Source organism: Silene latifolia, chromosome 9 (assembly GCF_048544455.1).
Source record: "Silene latifolia isolate original U9 population chromosome 9, ASM4854445v1, whole genome shotgun sequence".
Taxonomy (NCBI): domain Eukaryota; kingdom Viridiplantae; phylum Streptophyta; class Magnoliopsida; order Caryophyllales; family Caryophyllaceae; genus Silene; species Silene latifolia.
Genome location: NC_133534.1, coordinates 195,710,972 through 195,737,884, shown reverse-complemented (window position 1 = coordinate 195,737,884; position 26,913 = coordinate 195,710,972). Strand labels below are relative to the sequence as shown.

At 36.8% G+C, this 26,913-nt stretch overlaps 1 protein-coding gene across 1 annotated transcript; it reads right to left on the bottom strand.

Moving 5' to 3' along the window:
• Positions 1-16,236: 16,236 nt before the first annotated feature.
• Positions 16,237-26,539, bottom strand: LOC141602071 (uncharacterized). Its single transcript, XM_074422381.1, has 2 exons — positions 25,744-26,539; positions 16,237-16,262 (listed from the first exon to the last, which is right to left on the bottom strand). Exons 1-2 carry the CDS (start codon positions 26,537-26,539, stop codon positions 16,237-16,239), a joined length of 822 nt encoding a protein of 273 aa, XP_074278482.1.
• Between the last annotated feature and the right edge of the window lie 374 nt (positions 26,540-26,913).

Genomic DNA, 26,913 nt, shown 5'->3' with positions numbered 1-26,913 from the left:
TCTCCCTTTACTATTTTTGGTCTGTATCCTTATATTTCCGCGTCCTTAGTTATGTATGTAAATTAGTTTATCAGCTGTTGCAGGGTTTTTGACACTCATCTTGAGTTGGATTGGTTGTGAATGGTTTAGGAAGAAAATTTTTTGAAATTGCAGGTTTTTGACTAGTTGAACCATTTACAAACATATCCTACCAGTTTTTCTGTAGAATTTACGTAATTATTTAAGGCTAGATTTAAGGGTGTCACAGTTGGTATCAGAGTCTATTGCTCCCGACGCACGTTTGTGCACCCCACTTAGAAATCACTTGACCTTTAAGTAATAAACTTGAGAGAAGGGTAGGATGGGTAGAATTAGGATTTTATGTGGTAGTCTGTTTGTGATTGCTAATTGATAGGTACTAATTAAATTTTTCCCTTTTGAAAGATGGCTCCGCCAAGAAGAGACATTGATGATGCTATTTTATTAGTTCTTACTCAAATTCTCCAAAATCAACAAAATCAACAAGCTCCTCTTCCTCCGCCAGCTGAAGGTACTCCAGGCACCTATACTTGGGTGGCTAACCAATTGACCCGAATCAACACTCCCACTTATGGTGGAGAGATTGATCCAGCTGCTCTTACAGGGTGGTTTCGGGAGTTGGAGAAAAGCTTCACGTTGTATGATGTCAAGGAGGAACATAAAGTGAAGCTAGCCTCTCATTTCCTAGTACGAGAAGCAGACCGGTGGTGGTCCATGACTGGGCCTACCGTTTCAGCTGAACCAGGATTTGACTGGATATGTTTCAAGGAGTTAGTGGAGGCCCGTTTCTATCCTCAAGAGCTGAAACAGCAAAAGTTGAAGGGATTTATGGAGTTGAAGCAAGGAAGCCTTCCAGTTCAGGCCTTCACCGATAAATTCAACGAGTTGGCTCATTATGCAACTCGATTGGTGAAGGATGACAACGAAAAAGCTTTCTTTTATCTTGAAAAGCTCTCCCCTAAGATCAAAAGCATGGTCCGTCGGGATTCCACTAGCTTTGTTTCCATTTATAATGATGCCTTGTGGGCTGAAAATTCCCTAAAAGACATTGAAAATGAAGCTCGTGCCACTAGTTCTAATCTTGGCAAGAGGCCTTTATATCCCTCTTCTAGGCCCTTTACTCCTTCACCTAGGTTCATCTCTTCTCCCTCTGACCCAAACAAGAGAAGATTTGTTTCTAATGTTCAAGCTAACCGGGGTGGTCAATCTTCAGCTTTTAATGATAATAAAGGTACTAGAGATCGACTGTGCTATAACTGCAAGAAACCAGCACACCCTGGTAAATGCTTCATTGACCCTATCATATGCTTTTCTTGTAACAAACCAGGCCACAAGGCTAATGTTTGCCCGGAGAGGAAGGTGATGACTCCTGCTACTCCTGGCGCCCCAGTGAGGCCAGTGAGGCCGAAGGGCCGTATCTTTGTCATGAGCCGAGCTGAAGCTGAGGCACATCCTGATATCATTACCGGTACATTTTCTATTTTTGATGCTCCTTGTTTGGCACTATTTGATACGGGTGCCTCTTTATCTTTTATTTCAATAAAACTCTCCAATAAATTATCACTTGAATCATCACAAGAAGAAAGTACATCTATATCTTTACCCTCTGGTGATATCTTTTCCTATTCTAAAATCTATCCGGAAGTCCCTATTTCTATTATGGGATCTATATTTCCAGCAAATCTTTTCCAATTTCCACTTGAAGAATTTGATGTCATTTTGGGCATGGATTGGTTACATACTTATCATGCTCGATTTGAATGTCGAGATCAGAAAATAATTCTTACAAACCCTTCAGGTCACCGTGTGTCTTATCAAATGGTTAAAAGACAAACCGGTACTAAATTAATTTCTGCTATGAAGTTTATCAATGCAATGAAAAAGGGTCATCAAGCTTTTTTGTGTATGGTGACTACTTCTGATTCTTCATCTCTGCCTCCTAAAGAGAACATTCCTGTAGTATGTGAATTTCCCGATGTTTTTCCTGATGAGCTACCGGGAATTCCTTCTGAAAGGGAAGTTGAATTTGCTATTGATCTTATTCCTGGTACCGGCCCTATTGCTAAAGCTCCTTATAGGCTGGCACCGTCTGAAATGAAAGAGCTGAAGACTCAGCTGGATGACCTGATTGCCAAAGGTTTTATTCAACCTAGCTTTTCACCTTGGGGTGCTCCTGTTCTCTTTGTAAGAAAGAAGGATGGGTCTATGCGATTATGCATAGATTATCGTGAACTTAACCGAGTTACTATCAAGAATAAATATCCTCTTCCTAGAATTGATGATCTTTTCGATCAGCTCCGTGGTGCTTCTACTTTTTCTAAAATTGATCTTCGTTCGGGCTATCATCAAATTCCAGTCCGAGAAGCTGACATTCCTAGAACTGCCTTCAGTACGAGGTATGGTCATTTCGAGTTTATGGTGATGCCATTCGGTTTGACCAATGCTCCAACAGTATTCATGGATCAGATGAACCGTACTTTCAGAGAACACCTTGACAAATGCGTTGTAGTGTTCATTGATGACATCTTGATCTATTCTAAATCTGAAGAAGAACATGTCCAACACCTTCGTGCTGTTTTGGAGATTTTGCGTCGTGAAAAATGGTATGCTAAATTCTCTAAATGTGAGTTCTGGTTACCTAAAGTGACCTTCCTTGGGCATGTCATTTCAAAAGAGGGTGTTATGGTAGATCCTGCCAAAATTGAAGCCGTTGTTGATTGGAAAAGTCCAACCAATGTTTCTGAAATCCGTAGTTTCCTTGGCTTGGCGGGTTACTATCGGCGATTTGTGAAGGATTTTTCAAAGATTGCTAGGCCGATGACTCACTCAATTGAAGAAAGAGTCTAAGTTTGTGTGGTCTGAAGAGTGTGAAAATGCCTTCCAGGAATTGAAAAAGAGGTTGACTACCGCTCCGGTGTTGACCTTACCTGAAGAAGGAGTGGACTTTGATGTATACTGTGATGCTTCTAAGCATGGTATAGGTTGTGTCTTGATGCAAAAAGTGAAAGTCATTGCTTATGCCTCTCGACAGCTTAGAATTCATGAAGTTAACTACCCGACTCATGATCTTGAATTAGCTGCGGTAGTACATGCTTTGAAGATTTGGAGACACTACCTCATTGGAGTCCATTGCAACATCTACACCGACCACAAGAGCCTGAAATATCTCTTTACCCAAAAAGAGCTGAACATGAGACAAAGGAGATGGTTAGAATTGGTGAATGACTATGATGCCAATCTAATTTATCACGAAGGAAAAGCTAATGTGGTGGCTGATGCTCTTAGCAGGAAATCCTGTCATTCTTTGAATTCTTTTCGGGACTTACCTTCTGAACTTGCTTTAGAACTTCAAAATTGGGAGTAAGCCTTGTAAAAAGGGGCTCTCATCATCTTGATGCCATGTCAGCTGAACCTGACTTCCACCGTGAGATCCGTACTTGCCTTCCTAATGATCCTACTTTCATATCCATTCGAGCTAAAATTCAACTTGGGCAAGCTAAGGATTGTAAGATTGATGATGATGGGTATCTCCGTTATCATGGTAGAATCTATGTTCCGAGTGCAGCTGATTTGAGAAAAAGAGTTTTTGATGAAGCACACCTTTCTCCTTACTCCATTCATCCGGGAGGTACCAAGATGTACAAAGATTTGAGATTGCAATTCTGGTGGCCTAGGATGAAAATTGAAGTTATGGAGTATGTCAGTAAATGCCTCACCTGCCAGAAAGTAAAGATAGAACATCAAAAGCCCGAGGGTTTGCTTCAACCCTTGGATGTTCCTCTTTGGAAATGGGAGTCTATATCCATGGATTTTGTAATGGCTTTACCCAGGACTTCCACTGGGAAGAATGCTATTTGGGTGATTGTGGACCGATTGACTAAATGTGCTCGGTTTATTCCCATCAAAGAGACTTGGAGATTAGAAGTTCTAGCTGGTGCCTATGTGAATGAAGTGGTGCGCTATCATGGGGTTCCTAAAGATATAGTTTCAGATCGAGACCCTCGATTTTGTTCTCGTTTCTGGACTGCATTACAGGAGGCCTTGGGTAGTAAACTATTAATGAGCACTGCTTTTCACGCCGCCACTGATGGTCAGACAGAGAGAGCAATTCAAACCTTAGAGGATCTTCTTCGTGCCCGTGCCTTAGATTTCCAAACTTCTTGAGAGAAATGTTTACCTTTGGTTGAATTCTCTTATAACAACAGCTATCAAGCTTCCATTAAAATGGCACCATATGAAGCTCTGTATGGTAGAAAATGTCGTACTCCTGTATGTTGGGATCAAACCCAAAATGTTCCAATGTTAGGACCTGATTTGGTGACAGAGTCCATTGAACAAGTTAAGATCATTCGGGAGCGGATGAAAGCCGCTCAGGACCGTCAAAAATCATATGCTGATGTCCGTCGTCGACCACTTTCCTTTGAGGTTGATGATCAAGTATTTCTTAAAGTGTCACCTATGAAAGAGGTAAAACGGTTCGGCGTAAAAGGGAAGCTGAGCCCTAAATATATTGGACCTTTCCTGGTGATTGAAAAGATTGGTCCAGTTGCTTATCGTTTAGATTTGCCCCCAAATCTGAGCAAGGTTCACAATGTCTTCCATGTTTCTCAATTGAGGAAGTATATTAGTGACCCTAGCCATATAATCCAAGAAGAAATTCTTGAATTGGAGCCTAACTTGGTGGTTGAAGAAAGGCCAATTCGGATTCTTGACAAAGCCAACAAGCAACTTAGGAGCAAAGTTGTACCTCTAGTCCGTGTTCTTTGGCGTTGTGGAAATGTCGAAGAAGAGACTTGGGAGACTGAAGCTTCTATGTTAGCTAAATATCCTGAATTATTCTCGTAAGGTATTCCTTTTATTACTATTTTTCCGAGTTACTAAGCCTTGTATAATCATAATTAGTAAAGATAGTATTCTTACTATAGAATTTTAAACTAAAAGTTTGAAAATGCTTTTATGATTTGCAATGGTTTTAACATTAGTGAATGTTAAATCTCGTTGTTGGTGACGTCCCAATAATGGGTTTTCTCATTTATTGGTGTAGAAATATTTTTATATCTTGAGATGAATATGGATGTTCTTGTCTGATCAACAAGAGTATCACCGTTTCATTGAAAAGATACCTATATTTTCTTATTACTATAATTTCTCCTTCTAAGTTTCGAGGGCGAAACTTTTTAAAAGGAGGGGTGATTGTAACGCCCCGTAAATTTCGGACCGTTAATATATTTCGAAAATAGTTAATTAATCAAGTAAAATTTGACATTAATGTATTTAAAGTAAAAATAATTCAAAGAAATATAATTTTATTATATTTTGAAGAAAAGTATTTATTTTGATAGTTTTGAAATGTTTAAAAATAGTTTAAACCGTGTAAAATCTTTTATTTCGAAATAAGGGCGTATCGGGGGGAAAATGACAATTCGTTTGAACGTTGGGTAAACGAATTTGGAAATGGGTAGTATGAATATCCAATTTTATTGTAATCTCATGTTTAAAAACTTTGGTCTTGACGGAATTTGCGTTTGACTTACGGATTTAATTATTATTGAAACGAGTCAAAACCGACTCGTAAAAATCCCGACTAAAAATCCCGCACCTCCTTTCCTCCTTCCTTTCTCCCTTACACGGCTCCCTTCCCCCCCTTTTCTTTCTTTTTTCTGTTTTTCCACTATCCTTCATCTTCTTCAATTAACAAATCACCATTTTCACAAAATCAAGCTCAAATTCACCATATCTTACTCGTTTCTAGTCCGTTTTTCGCATAATTTACCTTTCCGGAATCCTCTCGTCGCGATCTACAACTTGGTATAATTTAATTTCAGTTTTCATTAAGTTGTTTTAAGACCAAAATTCGGTAATTTCGGTTTATATGCTTATTTATGGTGTTTTTATTGTTTAATTAGGTGAAGATTTGGAGGACGAGTTCGGGGACTCGTATATTATCGAAGATAGCGGATAGTTGCTAGTTAGGGTTTGGGTTTGAGGTGCTAATTGCTCTTTTTTTCTAGCTTAAGGTAACATATTTCGAGTTACTCGACGAAAGATCGTCACATGTTTTTGATTTTTGTATGTTTGGTGAATTTTTGTTTGAGAATTAGTTTTCACATGTTTAGAATGGTTGTATGCATGTCAATTGTTAGCTTAAATTATGCCTTTTGTTAGTTTAAATTTATCAAAGTTGAATTGGGGACGATTAATTAATTTTCAGACGGTCTTATACTGAGCAAAAATGGAAAAACATGAGAGGAGTAAGGGTGGGGCAGCAGGCCGGCAGGCCCGTGGCAGGCCCACGGCTGGCCCGGGTCGGTCCGTTGCTTGTTTCGCGGTTTTCCATATTTTGTCCGTCATTTTAGGTTCATTAAGGATGTAATTAGAATAAGTACACATGGTTAAACTTGTGAAGTGAATCATAATAGTAACTAAAAGTTATGTTAATGGTAGATGAATTATGTTATATTGATAATTATCACATGTTAGGATAGTTTACGAAATGAAATTGTAATTAATAGGCTCAAAATGAATTTTATTGTGATAATTGTAATGTTTTGTTGATTGTGCCGAAAACTGAGCCTTAGTCCCTTTAACTGATGCGATGTCAGTTAATTGAGTGATTGGTCAGCCGCAATTTGACCCGTACCTGTCGCAGGGCTGGGGTTGCGGGTAAAAATTCGGTTGAATGAATTAGATAATCGGCCTTTTTCTTATTTTAGGCCATTTATTATATCTCTATTTCACATGTGTAGTTAGTTGAATTTAAATAGCTTCTTATTTAGTTAGTTGAATTTAAATAGCTTCTTATTTTGTAGTAATGGCCCTAGATTCCCCTAAAGCCTTTAATATGGTTACTATTGTTAGAATTAGAAACTAGTATTGAATTCTTATTAAGGATTCTGTTGGGATTGTATGCTGTAAATAGACATTTATATAGCCTTTAACATGATCGAATGTTAGCATTTAGGTTGGTAAGTGGGACTTTTTGCCCTCTTAAGGTTAAGTGGGTGTCTTACTTGACTTGTGTGGTGAGTCTTGTGTGGTGTGGGCTAAAGTATTCAAGCTGGGACTAGCTGGGACTAGGTCCTAGGTGAGTATTTCGGCCTTCATCATAGATAGGTCTTTATAGTCTCTGACGAGTATATGTTCACTGCTTGATAGCCTTTGTGTTCCTGACTAGTGGATTTATATCCAAGTTGGGGCATGACCTCAGGTACTTATTTTGATAGTATGGGGTCAGCTTAAGTACTAGTCAACCCTTCGGTGGTGTCCTTAGCGTACTCACTTCACTTTGTTTTAAAAAAAGTTGTGGGTCTTGGGTGCGGTGGTGTGTATCCGCATGTCTAGGTCTCTTGATTTTAGGCTAGGGTTGTGTTGTCTCTTGGCCATGTTTTCTTAATAGTAACCGCTGAGCCAAGATACCGGTTCGATTACCTTCCCTACCTCGTGGTATAGACTCGAGTTACAAAGTGACTATTGACCGTACGAAGAACTTATGCCTGTCTTTGATATATTGCCCTTTCTTGTTTGATGATTCTATGAATCATAGAAGGTGAGATGCAAGCCGGCTATGGTTGATAGAGTTTGGATTACAATTTGTTAAATTTTTCACATGATAGTTTTAATTAGTCAATTTAGCATTCATATGTTAGGATGCTTTGAAATTAGATGAATTATCATATAGTTTACATGTTTTACTACATGTTACATTAATTATGACGATTCGTGGCTGGGAGGACTCGAAGTTACTCCCCACTGAATTGTGGCTTTCGTGTTTGTATAAAATGCGATTGACAGGTTGTTGATGCTTAGTTGGGGTCACAGACGGGCTAGTGAGCAAGGAACCTTGGACCTAGTTTTGGCTATTCTATTAGTAAACCTTTTACACTTTTGGTTTGTATATTATTTGAAGGGACATATGTCTCCCTTTACTATTTTTGGTCTGTATCCTTATATTTCCGCGTCCTTAGTTATGTATGTAAATTAGTTTATCAGCTGTTGCAGGGTTTTTGACACTCATCTTGAGTTGGATTGGTTGTGAATGGTTTAGGAAGAAATTTTTTTGAAATTGCAGGTTTTTGACTAGTTGAACCATTTACAAACATATCCTACCAGTTTTTCTGTAGAATTTACGTAATTATTTAAGGCTAGATTTAAGGGTGTCACAGGGCTAAGGTACTCCTTACAGCCCCATATCCGGAGAGACTCGTGCCGACGAAGGAACAGGTATCTTTCAGTAAATTTGAGAAAGTTATTCGTAGCTTGAATGTTCAAGTACCCTTCCTTGAGTTAGTTAACCAAGTGCCAGCTTACACTAAGTTTATGAAACAGTTATTGTCAAAGAAAAAATCGCTTGAACATGTTCACACTGTTGCGTTAACTAAAGAGTCTTGTTCCTATCTGTCTCACACTGCGCCCCTTAAGTTAGAAGACCCGGGCAGTTTTTCCGTCCCTTGTAGCATAGGTACCTTTTCTATCGAAAAGGCATTATGTGACTTAGGAGCTAGCATAAGTGTCATGCCCTTGAGTCTAGCTAGGAAGCTTAAACTGACCAGGTTTGCAATAACTGAAATGACAGTTCAGATGGCTGACCGATCTGCGGTCGAGCCTATAGGAGTCCTAGAGGACATACCCGTCCCAATAGGGAAGTTTTTCTTCCCTGTTGACTTTGTTGTCCTTGACATGCCTGAGGATGACCATATACCAATCATTTTGGGTAGGCCATTTCTGCACACTGCTGGTGCAGTCATAGATGTCGGTCTAGGAACCTTGACCTTCAAAGTGGGAAAGCACTCTATTGTCTTTGCCCAGCCGGCTAAGAAAAAGGATCCCATGTGGCATGTAACTTGTAATACGGTTTCTGAAAAGAAATCGTACTTTGTACTTCCCGATATGCCTATTTCTATTCCTGTTTTAACCCCTCCGCCCCATATCGGGAGCAAACTGGAGGAAGATTTGTCTATTTCTAATAATGCAGGAGCTGGTTTGGGGAAGGGCAAGCTGCAAGTCATTCCAGCCGCGAGAGAGCAAATCATTTCAAGAGGTGGTCTTGGTTACCTAAGCTATGGGACTGACGAGGAACTGAAGGACGAGCCGGTCAAAGTAAAGGAGTGTGATTTGTACTTGGATGAGCCGGCAGAGGTCCTTGATTGGAGAGTTGATGAAATTTTCCCATTGAGCTCTCCGACTGTTGAAGCTAAGGAGGGTGCAGCTGATAAACTGAGCACCATTGAGGCTACCTCTAGTAGCCAGAAGCCGACGAAGTGGGCCATACCGTGGTCCTTCTTGATCAACTATTAGTTGATCGAGCTAGTTATAAACTTCATTTTATTTGCTTTGTTAAGACATTTTTATTGCTTTTTGTGTGCGCGAAAACTTCGCTTTTATTTTATTTGCTTAGGATTTTTATGCACTTTAGACATTATTTTGGGTTTTGCGCAATTTTGGGCGCGTATTATTGTGCATTTGCAGGTTTTTAGACCTCGGTAGCTCGAGTTATTGAGCTAATACGAAGAAATAAGAAGTTGCAGCAGTGTTATCAGTCGATCGACTGACCTATATGGTCGATCGACTGATATGCAGGTTTACAGGAGCCACTGTTCACGCCCACCTGGTCGATCGACTGCTCTTCTTGGTCGATCGACCACTGCTGCTGCTGTATTCGTTCACGACCTCTCCCCTGCTGTGTTTGGTCGATATGTGGACTTAAGGGAGTTTTCTACTCCGCTTTACTTTCCGTCCAATTAATTATTTCCTCTATTTTCTCAATTACGCACAATATTTACCGCCTCAAAATTGTTTTCTCAGTCTTATGCGTAGTATTTTCTGTCTTTCAGGTACTTTTTAGTAGCACTGCTGGCTACTGAAACCTCCTGGCTCACGCTGGTTTGGGGAGGTTTCCTTTGCTGCGCTTAAAGTCTTGTGAGTTTCCCAAGTCTTCTTCATGTCTTATTTGCTTTATTTCTTTTCTCGCAAATTCCCATTTCTCTTTTCTTCATTACATGATTTTGCACAATGGGGACATTGTACGATTTGGTTTGGGGAAGGGTTTTGCGTCGCATATCATATGCTTGCATTCACGTTTACATTTTGTTTTGCATTGTTGTTTCATTTCTCATATATACACAAAATTCAAAAAAATTTCAAAAAATTCCATAAAATGCACGTTTATTTTAGCATATAGGTCGAGTCGGAACGGTAGTATTTGAAGGATGATATTGCATTTGCATCTGTTTTGTCTGAGCCTTGCTTGATTAACATGTTATTAATAGAATCGTAAATGCATATCTACGAGTTTTCGTTATATTCTTGCTGAACTTGAGACTTGATTTAGATTTTGGCAAACTACATCATTATTTCTGAGATTTAGAGCCTATAACTGGTGACATTCATGACCGGTTTATCTAGGAATGTGAGTAGTTACTCCTTATGAGGCATGTTTCCTTAATTTGCATATATATGAACTTGATCTACTTAATACCTGTATGCATTCGGTTTGTGGTTCGTTGACACATGTGGTAGAGGTTCCCTTTTTTTCGTTTTGCCCATAAGCTCCACACTGCCAAAAATATCCTTTTTTGTCCCATTTACTACATCCTACACATAGCCTGCCTTTGTCAAGCTAGTAGTCTGTGTTCTTGGGGTTGTTACTCGTTTTTGGTGGCATATGCTCTGTTGAGGTATCGTTGGGAAAATGAAAAGAAGGAAAAGGAAAGAAAGAAAGAAAAAAAAAAGAAAATGTTATGTACTGTTTAAAGCAGTCGATCGACTGCTCCTTTTGGTCGATCGACTGAAGATCCGAGGAAGAAATCAATTCGCATAAATTAATCCTTATCTTTTGGCGATTTTTGCTCCCATGATTTATTTATTTCTTATGGGGAGTTTATTGATTTGTTAATTTGGAGATTGTGAGATTTGTGCTTGCTATAGCAGCGTTTCGTTTGTCTATGAGAAAGAAGTTGGATGTTGCCATTTGGTTCCGTTTTGGTACTAGCTTGATCACCTGTCCCTCTACTTTTCCATAAAATGTTTTGCCCCTTCTTACCCATACCTCACATATCCCATATATACCTCGGCATGTGTCATGGTCATTTGTTGGTTGGAATGCATATGTACGGTTATAGAGATCATTTTCATATTTTATTGCTGGCATGTCTTCATAGGTCGTAGTTAGGTGAGAGTCACTACAAAATTAATTCTTTCTATCTTACATATATATCACCTGTGCTTATAGAGTGATTTGAGCGACCCGCGAGAGTCCAATTTGATAAGTCTCTATAGTCAACGGTTCAGCAGCCTTTTTTTTTTACGACTACATAATTCGTTTGCATGATTCACATTACTAATTGATTGTTGGTTGTGCATTAAACTGGTTTAGGCTTTGCAGTTGACAATTCGCTCTGAGATTGAACTCGTTCCATTAGGTCATTAGATCGAGTCTAGTTCTTGCTTGGGGACAAGCAAGGGTTTGGTTTGGGGATGTTTGATGCGTGTCTTTTATATGATGTTTTACATCCCATTTTACACGCATTTCAGAGCTCATTCTTGTAGTTTATGCTACATTTCTCCCTATTTCCGTCTACTTCCGTATTTTGTACATTATTGCAGAAATGTGAAGAATTAAGCGGAAATCGAGCTAAATACGTCCCCGAGTAATTTGCATTGCAAATGACGTAAAGGAATCACTTAAGGAACGAGCTTGGTGCGCAATCCAAGGCCCAAAAGACGAATCCACGAGAATAAAGAAGTCAAGTAGCAGCTCAAGTAGTCGATCGACCATCACCCTCAGTCGATCGACCAACTATCGAGTTCCAGAAGCTACTGTTCACTGCCAAGCAGTCGATCGACTAGTCCTATCAGTCGATCGACCAGATTTCTATTTCAGACGTGAATTAAAAGACCGTGAATCTTGAAGCCCGTGAAGTTTAGGTTTTGGAATAATTGTTACGCTTATTTGCTATATAACGTAACGCAAACTTTCAGTTTAGAGAGAGTTAATTATTCAAGTTTTATTATCAGAAATTACATTAAGTTTTAGTTTACTAATTAGGGTTTGGAATATTGTGAGCATCAGAATTTTGTTCTTGTTCTTAATCGTTCCTCTGCAATCTTGGTATTACTCTGCCCTATTTCAATTTACTTTTATTTTCAGTTCGTCTTTATTGCATTCGTAGAGATAGATTTGCTAGTTAGTTTCCCGAAAGCCGTAATTATCATCTTATGCAATTTCTTTATATCGTCAATTCAAGCATGAATTCCTTAGTCTTAATCTTTAATGTTGTTATAGTTTTCATCATTGCCATGAGTAGCTAAATAGTTTGTGCTAGGATGTAGGCGAGTTGTAGCATAGGCGGCAATAGATTATACACAGACTGTACCCGCGTGTTGGTCGATCGACTGACACTGTTGGTCGATCGACTGGCCTCGTAAGGTTTTCCTTCGTTTCAATTGATTTTAATGTTGTATTTAACGAATCGAATGCATGCGACCAGTTAGATACCTAATTTGTGACTGACCCATTAGATCAAAAGATAGGGAAGGTTATTTGACCATCAATTAAAACGACTAAACTGTGCAAAGATCGAAAAATAGGTATAGTTTAGACCGTTAGCCACTTTTCAGGACGAAAGTCAGTATTAGTGACATTAGGGACCTATAGCGAGATCGAAAGATGCTATTTGTTAAGAGTGGACCGAGAGGACCTCTTTATTTCCCGCCTTACCTGAGTTTGATTCAGACCGACTTAGTTTGCTGCCGCCGAAGCTATAATGAACCGATCATCCTAGTACCTTCCTTTTATCTGTTTAAATCGTTTATTTAGTTTATTATCTTTATTTGTTCTTAGTCTCAGACCAATTCAAATCAACCCCCACACTAGTTACCTTAGACTGAATATAAATCAACTAAAGTTTACAACTGCCTTCTTGTGGTTCGACCCTGTTACCACTAGCCTAGGTTAGTCTTAATAGGAAATATAAATTTTATCTTTGGTACTCACAGCGACGGGTATTATGGGGTAAAGTAACTTGTATTAAGGTTTTACCCACAGGTAACCTGACATTAAAGTAAAACACCCATTAAGGAGAGTAAAGTAACTTGTATTAAGGTTTTACCCACAGGTAACCTGACATTAAAGTGAAACACTCATTAAGGAGAGTATACTCTATTATGTAATTAAGCATGTGTAGGTTGTCCACAGATACTATACTTGCCTGATAAATGTTTATGAGTTACTCATTTAAGTTTCAAGTCTTAGTCATAATTGCTATTGTGTGTTAAACTCAAAGCCTAATGTTTTGAGCATTGTTCATAATGCAGTACCGTTGCAAAACTCTCTCAATAACTGTGTCCAAGCTGTTCCACAACTTGATGGTACTAATTACTCAGAATTGAAAGAGCATCTCGAGTTCTATTTAGGGATCCTTGAACTCGATCAAGTGCTTATCGGTCGCTCCACCAACCACTTCGATGCGTGTAAAAAGTACTTGAAGAGTATAACTGGTAGAAGAAATCTGATAGTCTTTGCCTAAAGTTTTTGCGTCTTACCACCGCACCAAACATTAAGTCCTCCATTTTCGAGAGACAGTCAGTAACACACCAAGCAAGTACATGGAAATCATTAAGGAACGCTTTCGGACTACCAATAAAGCGATAGCCGGAAGGCTTATGTCCGAACTTACCACCGCTAAGTATAATGAGAGTGTAACCACCATGCAAAGAAAGATGTGTTACACATGACGAATCTGGCACTAAGTTGGGAAAACTGGGCATGAAAGTTGAGGATCCGTTCCTCGCCCAGTTTATCATCAACTCTTTGCCGATAAGTTTGATGCTTTCCATCTTCATTACAACACTGTTAAGGAAATTTGGAGTGTTAATGAATTGACCAATAAACTGGTTCAGAAGCAAAGAAGAATCAAACAAAGATGAGGCTGATGCCTCAAGTAAGAGTACTTGCTTATCCCAGGCACATCATGTGCATCATGTAAGCGGGAAAGCTAAGGGTAAGTTTGGAAACAGAAAGGGCATGAAGTCTGGCCCTTCTGATAAGTTGTCTGGATCTGGCATAAATAAGGATATTAAGAAGCAAGAAAGTTGTTTTTTCTGTAAGAAACCTGGGCACTTTCAGAATGACTGCATAAAGCGTAAGAATTGGTTCGAAAAGAAGGGTAAGCCTTTGGCTTTAGTATGTTTCGAATCAAATTATGTTGAAGTTCCTTCTAATACATGGTGGCTAGATTCAGGCTCTAATGTACATGTTTCCAATTCGTTGCAGGGATACCTTACGACAAGAACCATAAATCTAAATGAGGCCTCCTTATACATGGGGAATAAAGATAAAGCCTTCGTAGAAGCCATTGGAAGGTTTAGCTTGGAATTAAGCACTGGATTTAAGTTGAAGTTGGAGGATACCCTTTATGTTCCCTCCTTCGGACGCAATTTAATTTCAGTTTCTAAGTTAGATAATGATGGGTTTAAATTAAGTTTTGGACAAGGTTGTTTCAGTATGTTTCGAGACAATATTTTTGTTGGTTCTGGAATTTTGGAAAACAGATTGTATCGAATTTATTTAGATAAATTGTTTTCAGAATCTCTTTGTGTTTCTCATAATGTTTCCCTGCATAATAATGTTAGTTCGAAACGTGGAAGGTCTAATGAAAGTTCCTCCTTCTTGTGGCAAAAACGTTTGGCCCATATTTCAAGAGAAAGAATGAGCATATTGGTTAAAGACAATATACTACCTTCTCTTGATTTTACGGATTTTGGGACGTGTGTGGAATGCATTAAGGGTAAGCAAACCAAACACACCAAGAAAGGGTCCACAAGAAGCACTCGCTTTTTAGAAATTATACATACGTACATATGTGGTCCATTTGATGTTCCCTCCATGAGCGGAGAGAAATATTTCATCACCTTTATTGATGATTATTCACGTTATTTTTATCTTTACCTTTTGCAAGAAAAATCTCAATCAGTAAACGCTTTAGAGGTTTACATTGAGGAGGTGGAAAGGCAATTGGGAAAGAAAGTGAAAATCGTAAGGTCAGATAGGGGTGGTGAATATTATGGCAAATATGATGAATCAGGACAACATCCTGGTCCTTTTGCAAAACTCCTTGAAAGTTTGGGTATTGTCCCTCAGAACACAACTCCTGGTTCTCCATGGATGAATGGTGTTGCTGAGAGGCGTAATCGAACCCTATTAGAGGCTGTGAGGACAATGATGAGTAATACCAATCTACCCATGAAGTTGTGGATGCACGCCCTTATGATCGCTGTGTATGTTGGAAATCGGGTTCCCGATAAAGCGATTTCAAAGACACCATTTGAACTGTGGAAAGGATGGAAACCGAGTCTTCAACACTTACATGTATGGGGATGCCCAGCAGAGGCACGCATTTATAATCCACTTGAAAGGAAGCTTGATCCTAGAACCATTAGTGGTTTCTTTATCGGCTATCCAGAAAAGTCCAAAGGGTATAAGTTTTACTGTCCTACACACAAGACAAGAATTGTTGAAACCGGAAATGCCAAATTCCTTGAGAATGGCGAAGTTAGTGGGAGTGATCAGGTAAGGGATGTCGTCGTCAATGAGGTTAGGGTGGCAATTCCAGTTCCTTTGCCCCCAATTTCTATTGATGAAGTTCCACATAATGATAATGTTGACTCAGTCAATATTGTGGAACCTAATGTTGATGATCCTCCACTCCCGAATGATAACATCGTCACTGAGGTTGTTGATACAGCACCTGAAATAACATTAAGAAGGTCCACAAGACCTAGAAAGCCAGCTATTTCAGATGACTATGAAGTATATCAATGTGAATTTTACATTAGTGTGGATAATGATCCGGTTACGTTTTCACAAGCTATGAATAGTGATGATTCCGATAAATGGATTCACATGAGCCGTTAGCGGAGTATTTACCCCATAAATCGCAGTGAATGAGATCAAAAGGTTCAATAGCATTATTTGAGCTTAAAGAAAATTGTTCACGTGTTTGTTTAGCACGAAGGCAAACATCACATGTCTTACTTAAAAAATGAGAACTATGACGAGAGTTTGTATCAATAAATGGTAAAAATGGCGAAATATTTGTGGACGGATGTCCCAACCTTCTATGACATAGCTCGACGGTATTATTGAGGCTCACAGAATAAGCTTTGACTTCGTCAGTGTGGACACCTGTTAAATAGTACAGCCCCTCACGTTGCTCACATGCTTCAATCAGCATCCTCGAGGAACGGTCCTGGATGAGACATAATTTTTGAGAAAATTGAATAATTAGAGAGTCATGAAGAAGTAGACTCGAAACAGAAATAAGATGACATTGTAAGTTCGCGGCATATAAAACATCTTTTAAAACAAGACGGGATGAGAGAAATATATCACCACATTTGGTAGCTTTCGTAAAATCTCCATTTGGTAAACCAACAGATAAGGGTGGTATTTGACGAATATTTGTAAAATGTGAGAGACATCCCGACATGTGTCGTACGTGATGCCCCGGTATCCACAATCCAAGAAGAAAAAGGAGTATTACCATTGAGACGGTCTGTGGAAGCGGACTTGTGTGATTCCCACAAGTGTTGGAGCTCCACCAATTCGGCTGGGGACATATTGTTTGAAGGAAATGTAGATTCATATACATACTAACATACTTCTTATATGTCGAAATTAATTTGTCATAAAATTAAATGTGGATTTTATGCATGCAAACAAATAAACAAAATAGAGAAGAAATCATATTCTTACAATGGATGTTTCGATTTAATGGGCACAAAAGAGATCTCCTTCTCTTTTGTTCTTGTGCTTTCCTCAATGGATGAACAAGGACTCAAATGTAGAATCCCTCCCAAAAGCATATACCCAAGGAATACATCTTAATAAACCAATACTATATAGATCTACTAATAATAATGGTTTTACAATAAAATTGATACAAATAAATTGTATTTTTACTCTTGAGAATTTCGGTCAAGAGGTGATAATATTTGTGAGTTTATTTCTCTAGATTTCATAATATTTAGAGAGTATATTAATTTTCTCACACTAGAAAATTATATTCTTGTATAAATGAATGAATTAGGAAAAAGAAAACTCTTTCTTTTCTTTTCATTTTGGCCGAAATTTTGGCCTTGGGTAGGTTGCCCAATAGCTTTCATATTTGCTCTTCACAAGAGACTAGGCATGCAAGCCTACTAGTTAGCTTTTATCATTGTGTCTACCACTAAACAATTAACACAATTTTATTCCACTAACTCCTTATAATTTCGGTACATACAAAATAAAATGGATGGTCCATTTTATTTTGTCATTTGTCAATTATAACATATGTGACATGTTACTTGACATATGAAATTGTAATGTATTTTTAACATATTAAAAATAAACATACTCATAAAATATGTCATATACAAAATCGACTAGTAATTCGTAATTACTTGTACCAAAATGGTTTCCAAATTATAAACTACAACATTCTGTATTTATAATAATTTATTCATTCCGTTTCAATTGTTTCTTTAAACAATAATTTCATCCAAGTAATAAAATAATTCGATTACTTAGACCGTGTCTTATTTAATCATATTTACAATAAGATACGTAAATTATACTCACAAAATCATCCGTCAATTTTAAGCAATTTAATTAACTCATATCGGTATATGATTAATTAAATAATCAATTAAGAGTATTTCCCTATAGGTATGACCTAAGGGGATCAATCGATCACCACCGTCGCACGACGACGTAATGTCAAACTCTAGTCACCAATCATTACCGATATGTGTGGACCAGTTGACTGTAAAATATTACATCCCACATGTATTCTTAAAATGAGATTTAATAATGATATTTAAATCATGTGATCGCACTATTGTTGAGGACACATTTCCCAACAATCTCCCACTTGTCCTCGACAAGTGTGCGTCACCAATTCTCTTGTCCTATTACTATCTCCCACTCAATGCAAGGTGTCTTTCGGGTCGTACTTGCAAGTGATCATATCGAGAGTGGTTTCCTCGATCTGGAGAATAACTGATTTGACCGGATTTATCTATCATAGATACCTTCCGAGCGTGGCCACGCATTTCCAGTTCATTACTCCTCGAGTGGCCCTGAGATATTGTTTTAACCCTGACAAGGGGATGGACAATTCCTATCGCACTCATTCCCTTCGACTAGCCACAGCCATCATAACCCAAAATATGCCCATTTGACCCCATTTACGAAGGTCGTAGTAACACAAATCAAAGTTAATCTGAAACTGTGCCATCTTAGGTGAATAGTCTTTAGTCAAAAGAATCGACTCATTAGAATAATATAGCAGCTCTCGCCACGACCAGGCTATATAAATTTGCCAGAACTCTATAAGCGGTCATAAGGCCCGACAAAATGTTCCTAACAGTCTGCCTATGTGATCGACTAGTCATCTCACATGACTCTATGGCACTTGAACTTGCCATCAATCGCATCACACTCTAGTCACTTCGAGATGTCACCTCATACAAGTGACTATGGGCGAATACCATGCTAATCCGTGTTCACTTTAACGGGGTTCAATTGTCTCTACAACCCGTTTGGATGTAACAAGGTATAATAAAAGAGTTTTAAAGTAAAACTCAAACGACAAATGCGATTATCACATGTGAATAGTCAATGCTTGATTACTATTTCGTGTTCTATAATCTAATTTGATCTTGTATGTAGTTGTTCATTTCAATTCAATTGAAATGACATGTCTCATCATGTTTAGCCTATGAGAAGGCTTTGGTTAGTAGGTTTTATCAACTTCTTGTACCTTACTCAACCTTACTACATATTCGTTTTCCTTTGTAATGTATACATTTGCATCACAAAACTTTCTGAGTACGTGTCGAGATCCAATCAAGACATAGGCCCTCTAGCCTAAGAATAGCTCCCACTTTGTTTTCACAAAGTGTGTGGGGACTCATCCTCTTGTACATCTCATGATTACAAGTGTACTCAATTTCCATTATAAATATTTCTCATTGTTCTTTATTGCCTAGAACGATTCTAGAAAATCTACTTCTTAATTAACATAGCCGCAATGGTATCTTAACCATCTTAATGTGTTTTGATTATGGTTTTGTCGGAAACCATGCGCAATCTCAATTGTCAATTGTCACTTGTGTAACACCCTTACACAAAATTGCATCATAAACACCTTGCTTTACTTCCTTAATGCTTCTGTATGCACTTTAAGGGTAATCTTTATATACTAGGTAAAGATTACTTAAATTCGATTTTGAAAACAATTCATCATACTCAAAGTATATGAAGTGTTATACATCATTACTCATTTAATTGATCCGGCAGCGGAAGCAAATGGAATCAATCAAATATGTTCAATTTAATTAAACTAGTCATGAATCTTATCAACATAAGACTTCTTACTGACGCTAATATCATGTGGATTTATCTTCATAAATCCGGATATTCAAGATGTATTATAATACTCCAAAAGTCTTAAATCATTCTTAATGATCAATATGTCATCCACATATCGGACTAATTAAAATTTCCGTAACTCCCACTAAACTCCATGTATAAACACAACCTCTCGACTTATCGACAAACGTTTTATCACATGATCAAAATATTGATTCTTACTCATTGATGTCCTACTTAAGACCCTCTCTTAAGTTTCACATTATCTTAGGATTGCAAGAATCTAATAAACTCATGACATGTATTGAATACATTTCTTCTATTGAAGAAGTGGGTTTTAGATTCACTCGCTATGTATTTCAGAACCTCATAATGAAACACAATCCCTAAGAAGATCCAAATAGACTTAAGCAATTCAATTAGTGCAAAACCCTTTGCAACCAATCTTGCTTTGAAATATCTCTTTATTAGTGCAAAACCCTTTGTCACTAATCAAGCCTTTTTGTTTCGGATTTTCATGGCTCTAGGCCTTGTATTGAGTTGTGACTTTAAACACTCTTATGTAAGTCATATGTTCATTACTTTCTAGAAGTAATCAACTTGAATCAAACAATTTCTTTTGTAAGTTATAAGCTCTTTACTTTCTTAAAAGTAACATGAATTCATCATTTTTAACAAGTGACGAATTTTAACCTCTTAGGTTTTGAAGAAACAATGTCTTACACAAAACGTCTCATGTAGCCAAGAAAGACCAGTTTCTTGCGACAACGTTTTACACAAAACATCTCACGTAGCCAAGAAAGACCAGTTTCTTGCGACATAACATCTTTGTGGCTCTTTGAATAATTTCTCCCACTCTGTCTTCTAGAAATAAACTTGTATTTTAGAAAGACAGCTTCATGAGCCGCATACCCGTCGTACTCGTGAAAATTGAAAGGGAAAAATGAGCATTTGTTTCTTGTCAGAACTTACAAGCATGGTACCCTTACCATTTCATATCTCATATGTTTTGATTTAGTGGAAAAATAATTTAGACAAAATGATTAAATCCCCAAAAGGATCAAGTGACTCAAAGTAACTTGATCGAAGTTCAAACCATATTGAATAGCGTTTGATTTCTTATCCAACCACACATTATTTCATAATGCGTGATAAGAGAGATTAACTTGTGATACTATATCACATTTCCTTTGGCTTATATCAAAGTCTTCACTTTGATAATCCCATCACGACTAAATCGTGATTCCTTGAACTTTTGAACTTCTTCAAAGATTTCTCTATTTACTTTATTAAGTGAACACATTAGTGTCAACTTAAATCGTTGGTAAAAGAAAATGATCAACCTATTTTGGATCAATGATTTACAACCTCGATCTCCTTTTCAACCAAAAGGCACGAGACATCTTGCTTTGAATACAAGATACGCATATACCATTAACGATCTAATGCTTTCAAGAGTACTTGATAACTCTTTGCGTTCATCATTCCAAAATTTAAGGTTTAATCTTGGGTTACCAATTTGAATCTTACATCATCTACATGATATGTCATTCTAGTTTGTTTTAGAATATAATCACCTTGATAATGGGCTAGCCATACATCAAATCGTGGTGTATAGGGTCACAAAAGTGAAAACCCTTTTTGTATCTTAACAAGTTTATATTCTTATTTAGAGTTTATGCACTTAATAGTCACAATTAAGTACAACTTTAAATCCAAAAACTAGATTGAGTACACAATTACTCTATCTCTCGACATTATTGTTGCTAGTCGTCATATTCTAATCATCCTATGTATCAAGTACAATGATGAAAACCTCCACTGGTTTCTAATATTGACGAAGTGGTATTAGCAAAATTTATGTTTAATCAAATAAACATTTAAAAAGAAGGTCCCATTAGATGTCCCACAACTAACTTGTTGATTCTTCAATAATTTGGGGCAGTTTCCTTTCTTGTGTCCAACATTTAAGACAATGGAAACTTTATTGGTCGGGATTGATAGGTTTAGTAACGTCATTCCTCAATGACTTTACTTTCAACATTACCTTGTATCAATTCCATTATTATTTTTACTTCTTGAACCTCGTCCTCATCTTAACGGTTTAAGAGAATGCTCCCACTTATTTCAATGAGTCTTTGCTTTGAGAAGCAAAATTGAATTCATGAAGATTACTCTTCATTTGTTCGTATTAGTCTTAAAACTTTCGTTGAAGTGGTTGCATTATTTTGGTCAATTATGAATTCCAACAAATCTAATTACCAAAACAATTTATCATTTCAAGGTACTTAATTAAATTAAGTATATGAAACATAACAGTCCATTGTAAGTAGATGTGTTAGTCAAGAATCAAAAACCTGTTTGATAATGAATATCCTTTATCTATACTCTTTACAAGAGATCCTTAGCAATGGATCACTTGAGGTTTTAGAAGCAAATTCATATTTGTCTTTAGTTACGATGTTTTAATGGAGATTTGAATCAAAATCGAAATGATATCGTATATGAATTGTGGTAAAGAAATAGAACAATATGATAACGGAATAGTGGAAAACAAAACATTCATCGTTATATTAATACTTGTAAACAAGTATAGCATTTACATAGTGACCTCTACCCAACTATGATAAATGATTCCAAGATCCAAATTCATATTAACTTGGGCACGGGGTAGCCGATGAAACCCTTATCAATATAACTCGGTGGATTAACTCTTTAATCGATTCTACTTTTAGAACTCTCGGTCGATAAAATTACTCTAATATTTATCTATAGCCCAAAACACATCAACAAGGGCACGGGGTAGCCGATGAAACCCTTATCAATTACTTTTGTTGAGTTCAATCTAAATTTCGAATAAATGTGTCCATTATCCAAACCCACATCAACTTAGGCACGGGGTAGCCGATGAAACCCTCATCAACATGAATTCGGTGGATTAACATTTATCACCCACTTCCCCTACGTAACAAGGTTTGTACCCCGGGGTAGCCGAGTGCACTCCCTCGCGAAATAGGTTTTCATGGTTTCTACTATTTGGTAAGGCTATGTCTCAATTGATTGTTTTAGCGAGAGGTCATGTCAATTTATTATCTATTACGTTTTAAGTGAACTAAAGCGGTGAACTACGATAATTCTAATTGACACGGTCGATGAACTCGATAAAATAACAATGCATGTTTAGTTATGGCGATTTAGCGATGCATGTGACATAAAATAAAATACAAGCATAAAATAAATAAATCCTAGTATGGCCTTTCCTAAAATAGAAAAACTATTTAACTATTACATATTCGGAAACCAACTCCATTGGTCCCTTGAACTTCGGTTGTGGCACGCATCTCGAGGTAACACCGTCTTTATGTATCACCATTCTTGAAGAAATCCGTCTTTGGGAACTCCGGAATGAATAAAATTACATAACAAATTACATAATTTCCTATTATACATTTGTAACTAAAATAAAATAAATCTATTAAATTACAAAACGGTGATACGAGATCACAATAAAAAATTACAACCGAATCGATATTCCCATACATTTCGGGAAATACCAATTAAAATCTAAGGCCATACTAAGTAAAATTACATAATTCAAAAATTACATAAATTAAAATTATGACAATCATAAAGAAAATGCAGCATTATAATATGTAAGAACATGCTCAATTTTATGCTAAATCGCCTTTAATTTGCCAATATCGTATATTACTCGGTTTTTACGGATTTGCGTGATTTCAACATTTTTATAATCACAAAAATACATAAACTCATATTTATGCATAAGTTAATTACCCTAACCTCTTAGGACTCAAAATATAGTCTTCACTAATAATTTGACCATAATTAACCCATATTTTATAAAATTGTTCATAAATGGACTAAAAATTACAAAATAAGCTATTAAACTTCAAATAAATCACAAAATTTCAAATAAATTCAAAATTCAAAATTTAAACTCATGAACATTCTGGAAAAATTCCATGACACTCATAATGTTCAAAATCTTAGGTTAAAAATTTCGAAAATTTACCAGAAAAACAATGTTGCGGTTTATCGATTTTTAATAAAATAATCATAAAAACATGGAAAAATTATTTTCATTAACTTTTCAATTTTAGATCTGAAAAAGATAATAAAATGCAACATTAGACGTTTTTCCTAAGTCATAGATTATGTTTTATTAATTTTCAACTAATAATGTCACTATTTATGCTATTTTTCTTCAAAAATCCATAAATCATGCAAAAAGACTTCTTTATAGCCAATTATTTTACACACATCTTGTAAAATTGCATGTGACAACATATTAATTTTCTATGACCAGATTCGAAATTTAACTCATATTAACCTATTTTTCACTTAAATCCGAATTTAATAATGAGAAATTCATTTTTCGAGCATAACAAGTCCAAAAATTATGAAAATTTACAGGTTATCTCAAAATAATATATGTGACAACATATCCAAAAATCAATGAAAAATTCGAAGTATAGCTAATTTTAGACCAAAAATGACATTTTTACTCATAAAATCACATTTAAATGCCATTATTGTTAAATATGAACAATAAAAATCCGAAAAATTAACCAAAATATCCTAAAACATTTTAGGACCAGAAATTTTAACATGCATGGATTAATTTCGTGATATATCATAATAACACAAAATTTACAAGTTTTATTTGTTATTCTTGTAACTCGGAAAAACTTTTAACCGATTTGCATGCAAACAAACCGTGGCTCTGATACCAATTGAAGGAAATGTAGATTCATATACATACTAACATACTTCTTATATGTCGAAATTAATTTGTCATAAAATTAAATGTGGATTTTATGCATGCAAACAAATAAACAAAATAGAGAAGAAATCATATTCTTACAATGGATGTTTCGATTTTATGGGCACAAAAGAGATCTCCTTCTCTTTTGTTCTTGTGCTTTCCTCAATGGATGAACAAGGACTCAAATGTAGAATCCCTCCCAAAAGCATATACCCAAGGAATACATCTTAATAAACCAATACTATATAGATCTAGTAATAATAATGGTTTTACAATAAAATTGATACAAATAAATTGTATTTTTACTCTTGAGAATTTCGGTCAAGAGGTGATAATATTTGTGAGTTTATTTCTCTAGATTTCATAATATTTAGAGAGTATATTAATTTTCTCACACTAGAAAATTATATTCTTGTATAAATGAATGAATTAGGAAAAAGAAAACTCTTTCTTTTCTTTTCATTTTGGCCGAAATTTTGGCCTTGGGTAGGTTGCCCAATAGCTTTCATATTTGCTCTTCACAAGAGACTAGGCATGCAAGCCTACTAGTTAGCTTTTATCATTGTGTCTACCACTAAACAATTAACACAATTTTATTCCACTAACTCCTTATAATTTCGGTACATACAAAATAAAATGGATGGTCCATTTTATTTTGTCATTTGTCAATTATAACATATGTGACATGTTACTTGACATATGAAATTGTAATGTATTTTTAACATATTAAAAATCAACATACTCATAAAATATGTCATATACAAAATCGACTAGTAATTCGTAATTACTTGTACCAAAATGGTTTCCAAATTATAAACTACAACATTCTGTATTTATAATAATTTATTCATTCCGTTTCAATTGTTTCTTTAAACAATAATTTCATCCAAGTAATAAAATAATTCGATTACTTAGACCGTGTCTTATTTAATCATATTTACAATAAGATACGTAAATTATACTCACAAAATCATCCGTCAATTTTAAGCAATTTAATTAACTCATATCGGTATATGATTGATTAAATAATCAATTAAGAGTATTTCCCTATAGGTATGACCTAAGGGGATCAACTGATCACCACCGTCGCACGACAATAATGTCAAACTCTAGTCAGCCAATCATTACCGATATGTGTGGACCAGTTGACTGTAAAATATTACATCCCACATGTATTCTTAAAATGAGATTTAATAATGATATTTAAATCATGTGATCGCACTATTGTTGAGGACACATTTCCCAACATTGTTGACATCAAACCTGTTATTACCCGACTGTTGGGAGGAAGTAGAGGACTGCCCCGCAACCATGTGAGCACGGGGTTGCGGACCAGCTGTATTATGACGCCTATCCCTGCCACGGTAAGTTTTAACGACGACGGGATTGTTGGGGTCACTAGCATCCACGACTATAAGGTCACGCGGTCTGTCCCCCCACCACTCGGGAAAAAGACCGGTGACACGAAAACAGATTTTATAATTATGACCGAAGCGATTACAAGCAATACAACGAGTACGATTAATACCAGTAGGTGGTGGATCATTACGAACCCCTCCTTGCCCTCGACTTCCCTGGTTTATACGGGTAGCAAAGGCCATGGGTTCGGGTTTGGATTCAATACGTTGAGCAGTTAAATTTCGAACGCCTTCTTCCTGTAACAAACGATTATAGGCAAAATTTAAATTGGGAAGAGGATTGGTACCGAGAATATGAGACCGTGCGTTGTAGAAACGTTCATCGAGACCAAGCAAGAAATCCCGGACCCTTTTCTTCTCCCTACGAGCGTCCATGACCGTCACCAAATCGCAACGACATGGGTTACATGAGCAGGACGGAAGGGGATGGTTTTCGAGTTTTTCATCCCAGAGGGTTGTGATGCGACCATAGTATGACATTAATGATTCCGTAGGTCCTTGACGGCAGGCGATTAAGTCAGCCTGCAATCGATACACACGTGCGTCATTGGCTTGGCAGAAACGGGTCTTGATGTTGTCCCATACTTGTTTTGCCTCAGGACGTAACGAGACTTGCTTGCGAATGTCAGATTCATGGGCATTATATATCCAAAGAGTGACCAACGCATTTGCACTTCGCCATGATTCGATATTTGAGTCGGAATCAGGCGGCTTACTGATGGTGCCATCTATATATCCCAATTTACCCTTAGCAAGGAGAGCAAGCTTAAAGGATTGGGACCATTCGTCGTAATTAGTGCCGTTGAATGCGATTTGAGTGATTTTGCTGCCGGTATTCTCGACATGGATGAGATTATATGAAGACTCGGTTTTTGATTCGTGGGGTTTCTCTGTGGAGACCGTCATTGATGAAGACGGCTGTTTGGTGTTTTGTTTTTTTTTTTTCAGAAAAGAAAACAGAGGAAGGAAAGGATTGTTTTAGAGGATTATTAACCTAGTTACTGATACCATATTAGAAACAATATATGGGAAATATGTTGATTATCATTCACGTTTATTGTATCCTTACACAAGCATATGACTAACTATATATACAAGCTAGAGATCTTCATATATATGGTAAAGAATAATATGCAACAGCTATATGTACAAATATGTGAAGGATTAATCAAGGATAATCCCTTGATTTGTGAGAGCAACGGCTCTTTAGAGCCTTGGGTTTATTACCACCCACCTCGTACCGAGCCGCTCTAACCGATTCGATTCTTGAGAATCTGATC